The sequence below is a fragment of the Egretta garzetta genome, unplaced genomic scaffold, assembly GCF_000687185.1.
Source record: "Egretta garzetta isolate BGI_Z169 unplaced genomic scaffold, ASM68718v1 scaffold56, whole genome shotgun sequence".
NCBI lineage: Eukaryota > Metazoa > Chordata > Aves > Pelecaniformes > Ardeidae > Egretta > Egretta garzetta.
The window spans coordinates 8,392,597-8,411,213 of NW_009260182.1; the positions used below are offsets into that span (position 1 = coordinate 8,392,597).

At 45.2% G+C, this 18,617-nt stretch overlaps 1 protein-coding gene across 1 annotated transcript; it reads right to left on the reverse strand.

Annotated features, from left to right (window-relative positions):
• Window positions 1–4,196: 4,196 nt before the first annotated feature.
• On the reverse strand, window positions 4,197–16,311 carry LOC118452592. Its single transcript, XM_035897406.1, has 11 exons — window positions 15,552–16,311; window positions 14,144–14,322; window positions 12,983–13,130; window positions 10,992–11,062; window positions 10,061–10,079; window positions 9,177–9,244; window positions 8,075–8,206; window positions 5,608–5,802; window positions 4,856–4,971; window positions 4,246–4,294; window positions 4,197–4,205 (listed from the first exon to the last, which is right to left on the reverse strand). The coding sequence occupies exons 1-11, from the start codon at window positions 16,309–16,311 to the stop codon at window positions 4,197–4,199; spliced, it is 1,746 nt and encodes a 581-aa protein (XP_035753299.1).
• Window positions 16,312–18,617: the final 2,306 nt, after the last annotated feature.

Sequence of the window (18,617 nt, forward strand, 5' to 3'; positions counted from 1 at the left end):
GCTGCCATCTCATGCCAAACAACACTTTGTCTTCTGTTCAAGGATTACACCCTTAATGTCATGGACTCAGCAATTAATCTCATAAAGAGCTGCGCAACTGAAATCCTTGCTACAGTCCCTCACACAAACTCAGTCTCCTCCTCGTCCCCATCTGGGGCTGTGACTGGAGGGGTGAGGAAAACCTCGTCCTCTCTCCGAAACGCCACCTTTTTGACTCACTATCAGTACAGAGTTTGACACAAGAAGCCAGAATAGCGTGCCATACGCAGTCACATACTCACGCACCCCCAGCCGCTCTCAGACAGGCTGTGCCATAGATGGAGCATGGTCCGACCCAGGCGTGGCTGCCGGCTCTTCTCACACTCCTGCACACGTTCCAGCTGTGTGTTGCTATACAATTTAGGATATGTTTAATTCACCTAATGACAGAGCTGATGTAGGGGGGGTACAGAAGCGTAACTCTACAGCAAGAAGTAAATTCTGGTTTTGTGGTCTGGTTTTCCTCCAAATCCACCAACATTTCTTTTAAAAACAAAGAAAACCAATACTGTTTGTTATCACACTTGGAATTCAGTAAATAAAATCACCCAGTTTTATTCCCAAAGGTCATGTACTCATATGTTAACATTAAAAATGCTTTTTAAAAGTGAACAGAAGCAAGGTCCTTGCAGTACAGTGGCAGAGGTAGTTTGTGGGAGGCAGCTGGGTTCCTGCCCACCACTGATGCATTCTCCTTGCCAGAGGAGAAACAGGGTGGAACAGTGCTTGGAAATACTGTCATTATGAAACACGGCCTTGAAAGCCTGGTAGGTGCCTGGTGGAAAAAAAAAAAAAAAAAAAAAAAAGACCTCACCATAGGTGGAATCCTCTGTGTTAACTGATACTGTGTTATTTTGAGAAATGAACAACTGCTGCTGCTTGGCTAGTTTGATAACAATTTCTGATCAGAACAGGAGGATGCAGGAGAGAGGATGTCCTTTTGCTGGTTGGCCCCACCATCGATTGTGGAAGGTGTTCAGGCTCCTCCGAGTGCCCTCTCCTGGCTGGTAGTGGCCAGGATTTTCATCTGCCATGAATCAGGGATTTGCAGATGTCCAACATCTTGCTTTTTCCATCTTTGTTTTTTTTTAATGCCAGTTAATGCCAGTATCACCATACCATCCAGTCTCCTTGAAAGTGGCTGGGCTCCTATCTATTCCTCTTTTTACCTCAAACTCATAAACCATCTCTCCCCATTTGCCTTGCTTGGAGAAATAAACATCGTTCCCTTCTAACAGCTGGACTTGGGGGGGATCACCAGGGTCCAACACATTGCCAGCAGCCTGTGGGAGTTCAGGGTCTAACTCCTGCACCATGTCGTAAATATGGCTGAAGGAGTCTTCCTCTGGGGCTTCGCTCCCGAAGTAAACAGAGTCATAGTCCTGCGTGTCAACAGTAGAAGGCACTGCTGCAAGCCCCGCAGCCTCCGATTCCCTTTGGAGAGAGGAGAGAAAAAGTGATGCTTTACCCACACCCTGCTACTGGGGTGTGAGCATGGCAAGCGCTGACCCGTTCTGCTGGACTCATGGCTGGCTCCTGTCATTGCTCAGTAGCATTCAGCATCAGCAGCTATTGTCTACCTGCTCTTAGCATGAAGCGCCACATGATTTCCCCCTAGTTTGGAAAGCCACAGGATGTTCTGGAGCTAGTGCGCTGCCCCGGTGTTGTTCCAGCAGCAGCGAGCTGCTGGGCTGCCAGCGGGTCACACACGTAACGTGGAGCTGTGCTCACCTCACTGCAGCAGCCTCACACGCTGTCTTTTAGTTCAGGGCTTCTTTCTTAAGGTCAGAGGTGTTCTAGTTGTAGACAGGTCTCTATGCTTGCTTTCCATACCCTGCACTCAGATTTCAGGAGGCATTGTCCATGAAAAGCACAGATACATACAAGCAAAAGCCCTTACTGCTGTCCGTTAGGTTAAAGACTTCCTCGAGCAGGCAGCTCTGCAGGACTGTGTTTCATGACCATGCCTTAGAAAATACTTGCTGAAATTCAACATGTTTTAGCATTTTAAAACTTTTAATGAAGACACTTGTGGTGCATCTACATGGACACCAGATCTCTTTCCTGTTGAAGTGAACGGCTGAACCCCAGGATGCTGCTGAGGCTGGGGTTTGTCCTACGGAGGGAAGTGATTGCCCCTTTGGAGCTCTGTGTTCTGCAGCGCCTCTCTGAGCGAGCAAGTGGAGGAGACTGGCACCCGTTTTTCTGCTGCTTCACATTATTTTTACATAAGCTAACAGAAAAAATATAAACTTTCTAGGAAGCAGACAGCAGGTCTCTGTGCCCTGGGGAATTTGATGAAGGCAAATGCCGCAAATGGAGCCATTCCAGAATAGCTCATTTGACAGCAGGGTATTAACTCTGTTATTATACTGTTGGTACCTGAACAACTCTCCTTCTGCTCTTCCTCCTCCAACTGGGAATTTGTAACAGACTTTGGGCAGATAATGTGAGAAACCTCCATCTGAGTGTTTTTCCAAAATCTATGAAGAGGCAGATTGCATTGGGGACGCGCACACAGGGAGGCACAGACCTCCCACCACGCTGGGCCCACTCCACCAAGACCTATGGGGAGGTCTGCACAGGGCAGGCTCCTCATCTGCCAAAACACTGAGACGTTGTGAGACAGCAGAGCAATCCCTGAGGGACCATGAGTCTGCCCTCCTGCTGCAAGCAATCACAGCAGCAGTATATGGCTCTGTGCTGGCTCATTTATCCTCCTCAGACATAGTGTGTGGTGGAGAAGACTCTTGGGTCTTGATTAGACACCAAAGAATTTGTCTAACTGTTCTAACCCAGCCTTACCCAAGACAGTTCTACCTCCCCCCAAAAATGTCATCCAAAGCCCAAAAGGGCACTTACATAAAATCGTCTCCTCTTTCGCCCTCGCCTGCTCCTCCCACACAAATTAGTTCTTCAGCAACACAACTATTCCAGCAAAAAAGTCAGTGCTGGCCTTGATTGAGGCTGTAAGCTAAAGGCAACCCCTGGATTAAAAAGCAAGCCCTATGGATATTACTAATCACTCACCGGTGGGACTGAATGTCCAGCTACAAAGCTGTGCAAAAAAAGGAATGCAAGTGAATATTATTACCTGACTGCTTGTATTTCCTGTTTGATCATCTCTAGTATGGCAGAAAATGCAGGTCTCCTGGTGGGGTTGTGATTCCAGCAGGCTTTCATGCACCCAATCAGTCTGGCGAGGTTTGGAAAGCCAAAATGACCAGAAATACTTCCCAACTCCGTGAATTTCAGAACCTGTTTTTATGTATCCAGACAACAAAAACAATGCCACATTAGCTTTGTGGTTATGCGACTTTGCCCCACAACAAACTTGCTAGCAATAAAAATGGTCAAGCTTGCACTGAATTGCATAATAATTGCATAACAAGCAGTAATTTTTACATGTTAATCGAAGTTAGTAGGAATAAATAGTTCCTTGAAAAGAGGTTTTGTACGGCTGTTGCGTAAATTCTTTAGCAATGTGTTGAAGTTTACACCGCAGCCTTTTATTACTGAAGGTGAGAAACTGCATTTCTTCCCGCTGCAGAGGGAGTCTTTCTCCAAAAAAGTTGCAGAAGCCTAATAGCATTGAGAGTGGCACTCAGACATTGCACCCAGTCAACAGGTTCAAAAGTCACTGTGATGGAAGGAGGGACCTGGGCACTGACAAACTGATGGGCAGGCAGACAGCACAGCACAGTCGAGCAGGTCTCCTCCCCGCAGGACTAGGGTAAATGCATAGGCAGGGAAGGAGAGAGATTTCCATGAAGCCTGAACACAGCTCTCATTTGGGAAAATGTAGATGAAGAGAACAGATTATGGGTGAAATGCACTTTCTTGTCTAGGAAGGAAGTCCCATGAGCAGCATTGCAGGTGCTACACTCAGAATGTGGTGGAATATTTCTAAGTCCAAATATTGACTGAATTAAGGAGAAAATAACGACCCCCTGATAAATGGCAACATCCACACTTGAGGTGGGGTTTCCTTTCCACACATGAAAGAGGAAAACTGGAAAATGAGTCTTCCCATAGAGCAATGTCAGCGTTGTAGAGAGGCTGGTACTGAGTTTCCCCCCAAAACATCCTTACTGTCCTTACCTCCTTGCTGTTCAGCAAGTGGAAAGGCTTCAGTGGCTTGTACATGTGCAGGTTGGTCAACTGTGCTGTTAAAGCTTCCCAAATCATTATCCCAAAACTAAAGACATCTGATGCTCGGGAATAGAGCCCAAAATTTCTCACTTCTGGGGCAGCCCTGTTGAAGAAATGAACAGGTTGTTGGTCTAACATGTTTCTGTATACTATAGAGCTCGTGGGCAAGGCAAAGAGTACTCCATGCTTTTCCCTGTGGATCCAGAGGCTTGAGTTCACACTTTGCATTGGTGGCTGTGGCTAAGTGTCTAAGTAAGGGAAGTGAAGTGGGGTGACAATGGTGAATTGTGGGACATAGACCTAAGCTATTGAAGAGAAAGGTGGCACAAGGCACAGCAGCATTTTTTTCCATATTCAGTGTTTTGGGGAAATTCAATTTGTGCCAGAATGTCCAAGTTTTCTGCTGGATAAAAAGCTGTAAGACAGTTTCTCTGAAGCAAAGAAACAACCATGTTCTGCTGTTTGGACAGGTATGGGATAGAATATGGAAAACACGACTTTAAGAGAAAACCCTCAGCATTTTCCTCATTTTCATAGGAGCTGTAAGAAGCCTGTGGATATTGAGAGAAAAGATGTTTGGCTAAAGCTGTGGATGGATAAAGTAGAGTTTGTGGTAGGAAAATGGGCAGAAAAGAGAGGGGAAGTAAAACAGCAATGCACTTACCACTTGGCTGTGTCAGCTGGCATAACTTTGCGCACGTAAGGCTCAAAGAGGTTGTCGTCTGCCCCTGGATATGGCAGGCAGACTGCTCTTCCCCAGCGACCAACTTTTGCCATCACCTTTCAGAAGACAAGGGAAAGTGAGGGGGGAATTAAATCCACAGCATTTATCCCTTCATCAGCAAAAGCAGCAAGAATTCAGTAGTTGTAACAGTGCAGGGCGTGCTGGAGGGTTTATCTGTGTTCTGTCACCAGTGACTGGCATCACTGCTTCCCAGTTCAGGGATGAGTAATGATGGGTTGACCTGTCTTGCCACTTAACTTCTGAAAGGTTAGCTTAGACAAGATAGTCAATACAAGGGTTTTTATACAGCCTTCCTCACAGGACTGAGCTGAGCAGCTCCAGAAAACAACTAGATGCTTCTTCCCCAGAAACCCACCTTGGCATGCAATGAATCCCTGTCTGGGTGATTGCATTACCACCTGATTAAGAAAAAAAAAGGACTAAAGTCTTTGCAAATCTCCCTGTCCTACTGTAGCTAAAGTGCATCCTTCAGCCTGTGACAAATCATCTACGACTGTAGTGCTGTGCTCCCTACCGTCCACCTGTGTGTGCTTCCCTGCTCCTTCACCAAGGGTTGTCTTTGTACAGGGGTCTACCGGGGTGGAAGTGGATTGTGGTTACAGGCAGCAGCAGTCCAAGTAGCATTAGCGAATAATCTGAAACAAGACTGAATGAGTAGAAAGCACAAATACCTCTGGGCAACTGTGACCAAAGTTAATGTGAATGTAACTGCACTGTAGGTCGCAGTGTATGATCCTCCTGGAATGAAGATATGCCATGGCAGAAGCAACTTGCTCCAGGCAAGTGAGAAGTTTAACATCATCCATGCCAGGACTTGCAGCAACTTCTGTTAGGGACTTTGGGTTGCCATCAAGAGGCTTGGATATCTGCAAAAAGGATACAGGAGAAAATTAGGGAGAGGAGTCAAAGGGCAAATGCTTGCTAGCAAGTTATCACAAACAAAGCAGAGCTCTGCCTCCATATGTGCCCCTCACAGCAGTTTCCCAACTGCCAGGAGAGAATAGCAAGATGCTGTATTTTGCCCTGGATCTCTGTGGTTTGCCTACTTCGTGCACAGGTGCGATGTGCAGAGGTTTCTCTTAGCTCTGAGAGAGCAACAGGCAGAGTCCAAAGCTCTGTGAGCCGGGGGAACGCACCCCAGTCAGCACAGAATTAACTTGTCTGCATTCAGGAGAACATGTTTAGCGTGGCATAGCAGGGATGGTATTTCACATTTACCTGATGGCATTTCAAAAGAACAGCCTCCCCAGACACTGCAAACAGTAGGACAGCAGTCACAACCGTATGCTGTAGCAGCGCCGGAGGAGGGCACCACCGTGCAGAAGACCGGGAAGACGCAAACTGGGAGCAGGTCTCTGACTCACAGAGTTCACAGTCCATTGCCTGACAAGCAGCCCCTTTCTTTAATTCCTCACTAACTACTCTGTGGCTCTTTCAGTCTCTGCTGTGGCTAAATGCTTTGTAAAACACTTTACAGTCTCTCAGTGGAAGCTGGCAGCTCTCTCCACTGCTGTTCAGCTCCTTGAAATGCACGATCGGCAAAGTTAGCCAACAGCCACTAACACAAAACCCTTCATGCAAACAGTTACAGCTATGTGGTGATTTCCCTGCTCAAGGAAGGACTCAGCAGCAGGAAGACTGCAACGATACAATCTCATCCCTCTGTCTACCCAGAAGGCTTCTGTTGTACATTGCCTGGGATCCCAGCTCAAGACATAACAAACCCAGATACCACGTACTGTGTCAAAGAAAAATCTTTGTACAGAGAACTTACTCTTTCCTCCACCATGCCGATATAAATATGCAGAACTTCTCTTGAATTCAGAAGAATTGTCCCTGATTAACGTGGGAATGAATAAGAGCAGAATTATCCAGTAATGCCTTCATCATTTGCAAAAAGGCCTCTCCATGCTATGATAACTGATTTTCCACCTTGGCCTGGCAGGACCCTGGGAAAGGATGATCTATGATACAGTTCTGATGTGATGATGGAAGTCAGTTAGTTACAGAGAAATAAGCCCATTGACAACAGGCTGGAAATCTTTCTTCTGTGGAGTTACACCTCCACCTCCCTTGCTTACAGGTAAAGTAAAAAGCACACAGATAACGAGTAGCTCCTTATTACCACCATGAATATTCCTTTCCCTAGGTCTCCATCTCGACTTTCAGAGAGAAGAAAAATGACCTTTCTCTGCCTGCTTTGCTCTGACCAGGTATTTCACAGGGGATCTGCACAAACACAGCCTTTCTACCAGGAGCAAATTTACACTTCATGCTTCCTCCAGCCTCTTGTTTCTGCCACCACAGACACTAACGCATGCACACTCGCTGCTATCAAAAGCCACACAAAGAGAGTAGCCAAAGCTTGCAATTACAAAGTCTTAGAGATGCATGTAGAGACAGAGCTTAGGGACCGGCTGGTTGGTGACATGGTGTGCCTGGAGAGCACTCCTATAGTCACAGAGCTGATTCCTGTACCTCACGGCCACATCACTGCTGCTGTGGGACTGCTTTTATCATCACCTGAGGGGGTATCCTTGCACTATCTCACTACAGAAATGACTGCTCTGGTCTTCCTGCTGTGGCTGAGAGAGGAAGAGAGTCTGCTGCGTGGTTGTGCCTGGGGGAAGTGCTAGGGACAGCTTCAGCAAACGTCACCAATGTATTTTATGATCTCAGATAATGAGGAGTCAATAGGCTTCATTGAGAAAAAAAAAAAAAGCCGTAGTCACCCAAGACTATGAAGAAAATATTTCTTTTTCTTAGCCCTCCTGATGATCTCCCAGAGCACAGTGGACTATCTAAACATAGTCACAAAGCTACCTCCAAACAAGCTGGGTTTCAGGAATGCAAGAGAATAGAGGTAACAACCCATGGAAGACCCACAGTATTAAAGGCATGAAATTCATATCAGAATTCACATCATACCCATGTCAGATATGTCTCTCCAGTTTTCTTCACCGACTCACATCCAGACCCTCAAAAGCTAAAACCCTCCTATGGCTGCATCACACCTGCCCTCTTTGATCTCCCCTCCAGGTCTGAAGGCACAGTTGTCCCCACCGGCACTCCATGCACGGGAGGTCACGCCACAGACATTGCTTGCTTGGTGACACAGAGCCCCAGCAAAGCTCTCACCAGTGTGGTGGTCATGGGGAAGTAGTGCATGATTTCTTTTACCGGCAGTATGTTCTCATGCTGTAGTGCCTGAAGGGCCATCTTGGTCATATGGTTCATTCTGAATGACACCAACTCATGCAAGCAGTCGTCCTGTAAGAGAGCCAGAGAATCAACCACCAGTAGCAGCAAGATGCCACCACGTTTATGGAGGAAAGGACAGAATTTGCATCCTACCTGTTATGGCAATGAAAAGCCAAGCTCTTCCTTCAATAACCCTAGTGAAACCCACCTGACTTTAAAGGGATGGCTGGAGTATTACTGTCTTTGTAATGGAAGAATGTTGCATTTACTGGTCCTATCAATTTAATTAGCTTTGTGAATGACTGAAGAGTAGAAGAACAATTTGATGATTTAACTTAATTTCCATTTGGAAGAAACAAGGGAAATTTTCCAGCTTTAAGTGTCCCAAAATTTGGGAAACCAAAACCACATATCCAAAATATATTCTGAAATTTTATTGGCCTATCAAGATTTGGTCTGAAAGGACCATTTGTTACTTACACAAAACACGTTACTTATAGGAAACCCAGTTTTTTGTCAGTCAATTTACTCATAGTGAAAATGCTCATCTTGAAGGGCCTAGGGACGGATGAACTTTGGCACATCAAACTATACCAAAAATAATAAGCAAAATCATAAAGTAGTGTCACAGAAAAGCTGTAGATATGTAAGTTTTTCCATCATGTTTCTTTTCCAGCTGTCCAAGGATTTTGCCTTATCCCTCTGACTTGTCTTAAACCGGCTCCTCTCATTAAAATTTACATCATTTAAAAATGACAAAGCCATAAACAACTAATGCAGTTTGACTTGACCATCTCTACAGCACAGAGAATTTTTGATTGTTTGACTGCCAGCATAATCTTGAAAGATTCAGCCAGGCTAAGTACAAAAATTGCCAGTGATGATAAATCTACCACCAGTCCTACTTCTAGCTGAGTTTTTCACTCTCTAGCTACTGGCTCTTGACATGATTTTGACTGCAAGATGTAAATATTTCTATTGATAAAGCAGATAAAGTTTTAGAAGAGATAAAGTGATAACGATGAAACCAAAGCACTACCTTTTGCTCAACAGTGTCTTCATACTTCTCTGGAAATACGTTGGGTTGATCATTCTTCCTGAAGTTGCCTGAAGAAACAGCAAGACAAAACCACAAGGAAGCCTATTTCTCCTCATATATATACCAGCTGTATGTTGACATACAGGTGTAGATGTCTGAAAAGTTGCTCTTAATTTATCCCTCCCAAAGGAAAATCTGCATCAGTCCTCAGATTTTTTGATAAAGTGTTTAACTCTCCATGGTGGCTGACTCATACAATCACTTTGCCTGAATGTTCTCTTGCAAGAAGATGCCTCCCCAGGAAAGTAAACTGTGCAGAGCAATCTCCCACAAGAAGGATGAGCTCCCTCCTCTCCTCCGCAGGGGTCCCATTTCCAGCACAGCATGTTCTGCCAGCCAAAGGTGAAGGAAATGGGAATGGGGAAACTCAAACCCATACGGTGAGGTTGCACTTCGTGTTTCTCACATAAACTCTTAGAGGCAAGAAGAACCTTCATCCAGAACTCACCCAGACTGTGGATGAGCTTCTAACTTATCCCCAAACTTGCATTTCTGGATCCCCACCTGTAGAAGTATGAAAAACCTCATGGAAGGACCTTTTGCCATTAGGTGCTTGGATCAATTCATACATCTAAATATGACTGCAATCTGGTCACTTACTTCAGCAAAGCCCCTGACCTTTCTGTGGGTTACCCAAACGCATCCCAGCCTGCTCTGCCACTGTTTCCCTCAGACCTCCTGATTCCAGTGCATGCATTTTGCAAAGCCTCCTGCATCCTCCTGTTAATACATCCACTGATTTCCTCTTGAGACACAAGTACTGTTAAGAAAGTTTTCTTGCCAGAGACATTCATCATGCATGCTTTGAGAGAACTAGTTCGTACCTTTGCTGTCAAGGTAGCCCTGTAAAACAAAAGGGAGAAGAAATATAACCAAATCTTGAGCATTCTTAGTTATTATTTCTGCTTACTTCCATCTATGCAGACAGAAATACTAGTACTCCCACTTTTAAATCATGTAGCCCTCATTAGCCTCTGAGATCTAACACTGCCAGAAAAATCAGGCTTCAGCAGTGCAGATCCTGGGGAGGAGAAGACTTCCAGATGGCCTTTCATTCCCCAAACAAGAAAAGCCTGCTGTGAAATGCTGCTGCTAGAACTGCTTGAACATACTGAAAGAACCCAGGATTAAGTAGGATCCCAATGGTGTAAATCCATTGCCTTTAGGTTAAAATTTAAAAACCATTTTTCTTCATGTCTGAAACCAACCCGATTTTCTGGAGTCCACTGTCAAGTCTGTTAAATGGTACTTTTACTTTGGGCCAAATGCAGTGGCCAAGTGAAAATAAGGCAACTCTTACATACTTCCCATTAACACACAAGACCAGCAAGTCTGCATCTGCTTTTTTTTTTCCACAGGGCAAGAGAAACCAGATCTGCTTGGTTTAGGCCTGGCCAAACCCAGCCTTCCTACCATTTGAAGTTCAGCAGTGACCAGGCAAGTGCTGGGCAAAGCCAGACTGTTCAAAGCTTTACACAAACACTTTGCGAGACCTGATCGTCAGAGTATCAGGCTGGCTCTCTCAGCACGCATATCTGGTTTGCAACCAGCATGCTCTCCAGATAGATTACCCTGCAATTATTAGGATAATGCTGATTACTGATTACTGATTAACACTGATTGCTACTAACCATTAGTAGGTATAACGTGAGCGGCAGCAGCCAGTGCCATAGACACCACGCTCTAGAGCATGCAAACAAGATATTCACAAAGTCAGCAGATCTGGAAAAGTTACTTAGCAGCTTTGACATTTACCCGTATAATATCTTCCTCGCCGATGGGAGAGAACTGGCTTATTACCTCATGTGGCTTGTCCAGATCTGACCCTAGAAAAAGAAAAGAAATGCTGGAGTTTGTATTTCAAACTACCCAAACCCCGAGGGCAGGGATAGAGCTGCCTTTGCTGTCATGGCTGCAGTATCTTTGAGGCAAATGGTATGGCTCAGCTTTTGCTAAACTGAAACAAAAAATCTGGCTAAAAGCTGCAAGCTGCAACCAAAAAATACTGTATTATAAAGAAAGTACCACACAGTCATTTAAGTGAGATGAGAGTCACCCGTACACTTCAGCCCCGCCAGAGACGGTGGCTCCTGTACTGCTGTGCTTCCAGCACAGACGAAAGGACTCGGAGACTCCGCTGCCCAGTCTTCGGGAGGACCAATGTACCACTTGCCTACGGGGATTTCTCCTGAAATGGATCCTGACGAGGCAGCGAGAGGGGAGGCAGGAGCTACATGTGTGTGAGGAAGGTGCTCACACAAGGCACCGAAAAGTGAATAAAGAGCTCTACAGAGAAGCACCAAGTTGGGAAAGGAATGACTTTTCAGTGACCCGTATAAAAGGATGATCTCAGTCTGGTTCCCACCGCCGACAGAAGCTGCAGTAATCGTGCTGAGTGCGAGGCGTTCCCCTGCTGTGTCTGTGCAGCGCTGCTGGGCTGGCTGGCCAGGCTCCCCAGAAACCGCTCCCGCATACTGGTACGTGCAGGCAGCCGAAAGCCTGAATTAACTTTAGAGTGAACCCTGATTAAGTTAAACACAGGTTAAATAATTCTAGCGTCGGATGCTAACCCCTATTGATTAAAATGTCTTACAGCTTCTGAATCAAGGCGCTGCAGCAGTGATGACCAGGCAGCAGAAACCACCATGGGCATGTTCCCATGCTCTGAGTGAGCACTGTGAGTAATTACAGGAAATGTCTAGGCCCCTCCAAAGACTGACGAGTTCCTTTATGAAGAGGAGGCTCAAAACGACTCCCAGATGTGGGAACAGATGGATCCATCAGTGTGCTCTGTAACCAGGGAATTGGACCAGAGGCTGGGAAAGGACCTCCCTGCCTCTATCTCTGTAGGGCTGTTCCAGGCTACTGTAAGTGTCAGGATGGTGACATCATGCTATCAAAATTCATTGTCATCATCTGAGGAGTCTCTTATTAAATAGCTTCTGTAATGAAAGAGAATTCAACGAGGGAGCAAAAATTGTTGTTAATTCAACTGGAAATCATTAAGACCCAGGTGAGCAGTGCTGCTGAGACAGACTTCTATCTCTCTGACTACACAGTGCACTAGGTAAATGGGATGAACGAAATCAGATTCCATGTCCTAAAAGCCAAGGTCCCACTGTGGAAGACATAAGCACAGAGGTAGACCTGAGCCTTCACTTGAAGGGGAGATACCCAGAACAAAATGTGGTACAATAAGAGGGCAGGACTGGTGGAGAAGTTTACCCAGACCCTGAGAGCATTGATGAACAGAGAATTTATCAGTCAGGTATATTATACCATATACAGTTTTTTATGCATTAAACACTCTGCTTGGTCACTGTTACTGTCACTCTAGAAGCTGTAACTGAGCTGGGAAGGTGACAGGTATGGGCACACCGTTGTTCGAATTCCTCAGACCTAGCTTTTCACAGCATGAGTAATTTTACACCACTGACTTGGATTTTTGCTGGAAGGTTCACAAGCAGGATCCTGGGAATAAAGGAAAGGGTGTCCCTAAGATTAGCACTCATTGGTGGAGATCCTCCAACTGCAGGGCTCTGCACCTCTGCAGGTGGGAATGGACATATACTTTTCATAGCTACATTTATCTTAAAACTGTAAGCTCTCTAACTCTGCATCTGTACAGCTCTAGCACGGCCCCTTGACTGGGTCCTACAATGCTACAAATGACCAGTATTGCATTAAGTAGTCATTACTACAGTGATGCTGCCCAGGAGACTAGCCTGTTATAGTGATTTCCATACCCAGGGTCCTCCCGTAGTCTTCCAGGTGCTCTACCAGTGCTTCCATGGATGTACGCTTCATCTCATCAGGCTCCAAGTTGGAGGCTATCACATCCCACAGTTTCAGAGGAATTGAGTCTGGTCTTTGTGCCCTGTGCCCACTACAGATCTAAGAGGGGAAGACAAAGAAAAAGATCAACCATGGTGACTGCAGCTGAGCCTGATTTCGAAACAAAACAGCCCTGGGCAATGCTTATCCTACTATCTCAGGGTGATATCATAGGTTACAGAAACATAAATGAGTCAACTATTGATTTCCAGGATGACACCAACATAATGAGCAGAATTGAACCTATCTAAATACCCCTTTCACTCTTCCAGTTCCCCAAAACCTCTGTGCAACACCACTGACGTTTTTGAACTGCTGCTAATCTGACTTTCATGTAACATTTCCCTTGATGACTTCACCCCTGAAAGACCCAATGGTGTCCTACTACTTATAATTAAATCCCTTTATACTGTAGCTGGTCCCACTCTGTTTTTCTTTTTACCAGTTTCCAATGCAGCAGTCATAGATCTTTCAAGCATAGTGTGTCGGACCCTACTCCCTTCCCAAGGTAGAGACAATATTCAGATACAAGTGGTTTTCATTGAGCTCTGATACAATAACTCAGTACAGTACTCAGAGCAGAAACTTCAGCTTTAGCCTACCCTACACAAGGTGCTATAGCAAGTCCTTATGCTTATTTATCCAGATTACTTTTAACAATATGCAGATTTTCCCTCTGGTTCCCATAGATGTCTCCAATTTCCTCTCCCCTTCTAGATGTCTTGATCATCTCTCTGGAGTCTTCAGTTCCCCATTTACCTTGGATGGAACTTACCCAGATGACACACGTGGATGTGTAACCAGTCCCATAAGGACAGCCTGTTTGTGCGGCCAAGGATTGTTCATTGTCCACTCTCCCCTATTCCCATGTTTTATCGAGGTCCACAGGTTTGAAAGACCAAATTAAAGGTGAATTTCAGCATCTCAGGTTGAAATAGGTTGTGTTTTTCATGGCTCCTCTTCCTTTCTCACTTTTAATGTCCCTTCACCACCTTAACACCCTCTGGCATTAAGAACACAGCCCCCAGTCAGTAGAAGAGATGTTTTTCTGATCCCCTATGAAAGCCACTTACCTCTGCTATGAATCTGGACACAGGCAAGTACCTGAGCTCAAAGTACGTTTGCCCACCGTACAGAAGAATGGAGTAAAATGTCGCAGCAACAGCCCATGCATCGGAGAAAGTAGAGAAGACGTGACACTGCAGGGACTCGGGAGCACTGAAATATATGGACAGTGGCTCCTCACTGTCTCCTGTGTTAAGACAGAGATGAATCAAGACAAAGGCCATGACCAGAATTCTCTTGCCCTTGCCATGGATATAGATTTATCTTTGTAACCATCCTCACAGCACCTGGACATGGCCAGTAAGAAAATAAAAGAGGAAAACCTATTCTTAGCAACGACGACTAGACAGCCTACAAGTTACTCATAAGGAGGGTGAAGAGAGCAGAATGGGGAAAATAATTCATGTTGTCTGTGTGAGACTGTTTCTACCACACCTTAATAAATTAGAAAAATGTTGACCACTTGTAACTGGACTTGATTGAGGGATGGAGGTCTCAGGAGCTCTGACGGTGCAAAAAAAGGAGGGGTTTTATAGTGTCTTCACTGAAGGAAGGCTGTGGCACGACACAGCCTTTACTACACACACAAGAACCCGCATAGGCACTCACCCTTACAATATATTCCTGGGCCACCAAGCTTGTGCAGCTCCAGTAACAGGGTGGGAAACTGAGCGAACGAGTAAGGGCTTTGCCTGGGATTTCAAAGTATGAGCTGCAAGGCTTCGGAGTTTCTATACTCTTCGGCATTTCTGGGACAGTTTCATTGTTTAACCTTTGACTGGCATTATTTACGGAATGAGTTTTCCATCATTTCTGATGACTCAGTGATCTAATCTCAGCCTGTTATGACAGCTTCCCAGGCAAAGTTGCAACAGGTGTCACATGCAGAGACTGGCTGAATTTTTATGTGCTTCCTGAACTGATTGGTTTTGTTAAAGCCATTTCCTTATGAGAAGCACATGATTAATCCTATCTACAGCAGTTTGAGTGCTTACTGCTGCTGTGCACTTAAAAATCATCTGTAAGAGCCAGCCAGCCCTAGTCAGGTACTCAGAATGACTGCCAGACTGTAGCAAAAAACTGAGCAGGAGGAGAACAAGCTGGGGTCCTAGCAATTGAATCCAGATGTTTCGATAGCAGTCAGGGTAAGAACAGGTGCTCTCTGAGGTTTCTTACATTTCACTCTTGGTCTTTTTGCATATTCATATCATTAGTAGTGTTAGCTTGCATTTATCAGGGCTCCCTAAGGTCCTCAAAGATAAGGGGAAGGACAACTAGACCTTGTTTTCCCTGAGGATACTAAACCTCAGAGCAGAGAAATGACTCACAGAAGAGCTGTTCAGTGACTAGCCCCCCAGTGAAAACTGTTGACATTTCCCAAGCCTGTCTTCACCCACCAGCTCTGCATGTCTGTACCTCTGAGCTGCCCAGATTTGATGGTTTCATAGGGAGAATCAGAAGCTGAATAGTATCTCTCATCCTCTGGGGGAACCAGCCTGGCCTGGAAGAAATCAGACAGCTTGACCTGCACTGGAAGTGCTCTGGTTCCTTGTCGTCCACCTGAGACCACAATGAAGCTGGCTGGAGTGATGTTGCAAAGTAAGACCCTTTTCTGGTGACATGACCCAACAGCTCTGGCAATATCTTTTAAAATACCTATTATAACGGATTGCGTAAGTTTATTTCTTTTTTCCTGCAGGAAAGCCAAGAGTGGGTTCCCATCTTCTATCATGTACAGTGGAGGCACTCCACAGGCACTGCACATTTGCAGCTTGGCAATGGACTCCCTGTCTTGACACAGAGCCACTATTTTGATGATCTCTTGAAACCTTTCACAGTCACTGTCGGTGGCATTCGTCTGCAAGATGTCATTCAGGGTCTCTTGTTTGGCTATGTAGACCTTTGCATTGCCTGCAGGTGTGATACCCTGCACAACAATGCTGCTGGCATTCATCTTCATTTGTCCCTTGAGGGTAAGATCAGGGATGGTGACCTTCAGATGTTCTCGGAGAGCTGCCTCCACGTGGCTGGGATCGGCTGGGATCACTTTGTTTCCCAGCTCAGAAGCATGTGTGTATGTGCCATCCTTGCTGAAGAGTAATGGCGCAATGCAGTGTCTCACCTCGCTCAGCGGGTGGTAAAGCAACTTTTGGAAGAAATGATTAAGGATGATCATTGCCCAAGTCTTCTTCTCTTTAGTGGCAGTTCTTGTGCACCATTCCCACAGGCTTTGGAGAAGATGCAGGCACTCTTTTACTGCCCCTGTGACAGAGAAGTGCTCTGTTAGTGCCACTGCAGGGGGGCCACCGTATCACACATTGCAGACTTTTAAAAAGAACATGGCACCATGGTACAATGATTTGAGACAGGAAGAGAAGAAAAATACTGATTATTTGCTGTAGCATTGACTAAGCACAGCCAAGTCACCACAATCTCCTCAAAAAGGCCGTGCCACGTTGGACATTTGTAGGCAACTGGAGTGGTGGGTTACGTCTCTAGAGAGAGTTTTGACTCAGCAGCACAGGGCTCAGTTCACTGGATAGAAAAGCAATCAGCTCAGAAAAATTGGGTAGTGAAGATCTCAACTCCTTTATGTAAGAAACTGAAACTCCAGTCCTGCCTCTTTCTGCAAGGTTATAATTTTGTCATTGTCATCATCACCTGCCTCAATCAAGTCGGTCAGTGGTGAATGCCAGAGAAAAAGGGATAAGAACTGGACATACAGTCTAATAAATAAAGCAGCTGAGACCTTTTGGAACAGTAACCATAGTGCAACGGCTGTTTTGCCATTGTCTGAAATCTGACGCGCAAAGCAAGTCCTGGCAGTAATAGCTCCCAGTGCTTTTTCCCCAGCTTTGTGCATACATGGAAGAAGAAGGCCTGGCTGGCTGAAAGCAGTTTGTCTTCAAACACCTGGAAAATACAGAGAGTAACTGACTTGCTCACATTTACTGTGAGCTTCACTGATGGTGGTTGCTTACTTTCATATTAAGTAGCCGACTGCGCATCCAAATAAAAGGATGCATAAAACAAGCCTCTTGCCCAGGGGTCATGTATTTACTGCTCACAGAGTAATGTCACACACCAGTCAGAGATGGACAAGTCAGGAGTTACAAAAGCAATACTAGGATAGCATGATCAGTTCGTTACGCACCTTTTCAGTAAGAACAAGAACGAAGATATGTCTTATCATCCAGGGTACTCTCTGCAGCTGCTTCTGGATGACTTGGAACTGCACGACCCTCTGGTTTGCACAAGTCACTGTTTTCTCCAGTGTCTTAAGGAAACTTTCCAAGTGCTTCAGGTATGTTTCTATGAAATTTGGCCAGGGTATTTGTTTTTTTACAGCAGTGGAGATAGCCGTTCTGATTTTCTGGTAGGCACTAAAGCACAGATACTCATAATTTCTCTCCCCTAAAGGGACAGTGCATTTTGCAAAGACCATTCCCCTCAGCAGAGCCTTCAGCTTTCCATTGTTTGTTATGGACACATTAATAAATATTGCTGCCAGAATCCAACAGTGTAATTTCTCCTGATGAATGCGAAGCTCGTGGTTGGAAGCAGAGCTGTTGCATTGCATGAGCTTTCTTACTCTCAGCTCTAAGTTCCCCAGGTTTGCCAACCTAGTGAAAGTCAGAAAGTCCCTCTTGATGTTTTTGACCAACAGCTGACAGATCTGTTGTCTGGTCCGCTCATTCTTAGCATCCCAGTATCTCATAAAATAATGATCCAGCTCTTGAAAAGATAGGTTGGACATTTCTTTCAGGATGTCTTCAGTTTCTGGACAGAAAACAAAATAAACATCTATCAGCTGAAACCCTCCCAGAGTTTCTAGCTGGTTTCTGTACTAGACCACAACCTACAGGGACCATTTGTCAGTTTGTCTCTCCTCAGAGAAGAGGATGTGGTTTGAGACAGTGCTAGGAACACATCGATGAACATACTTACAATCTATCAGAAAGGAAAAGAAGATAATTACTCCTTACTATGCCGTTAGGCATCCTGACCAAACCTTGCACATAATGCTCCTTGAAGATCTCCCAGACTACAAAGCCATATACATATCTGAAAGTGGTGCTGTGGTCAAAACCTGACTACAGCTTGTGTTTTTAATGGAAGAACTGGTCTATTGCTCCCTTGAAGAGATAAATTGGAAGAGGTGAAATCTTGCTATTGACTATAGTAAGAACTGAAGTTGGCTCACAGCACTGCAGAAGCAATGCTGCACAGACATGAACAGCAATCCATATTTCAGTTGATTCTTGCCCATTAAGACTATACTGCCCTATGAAACTCAAGATGAATTGTAACACCTCTCTAATCTTGCTTGAGTTTTGTAGCTCAACTAGCTTTACCAGGCACTCAGGCGTACACTTAATGCCATAAGCAAGGAACGTGTGGTTCATGCTTGTTTTCCCCACCAGCTCTTTCCTTTGTGGCAGCTCCAGTGCACTATTAACCACCACCACCTCGGAGCATTAT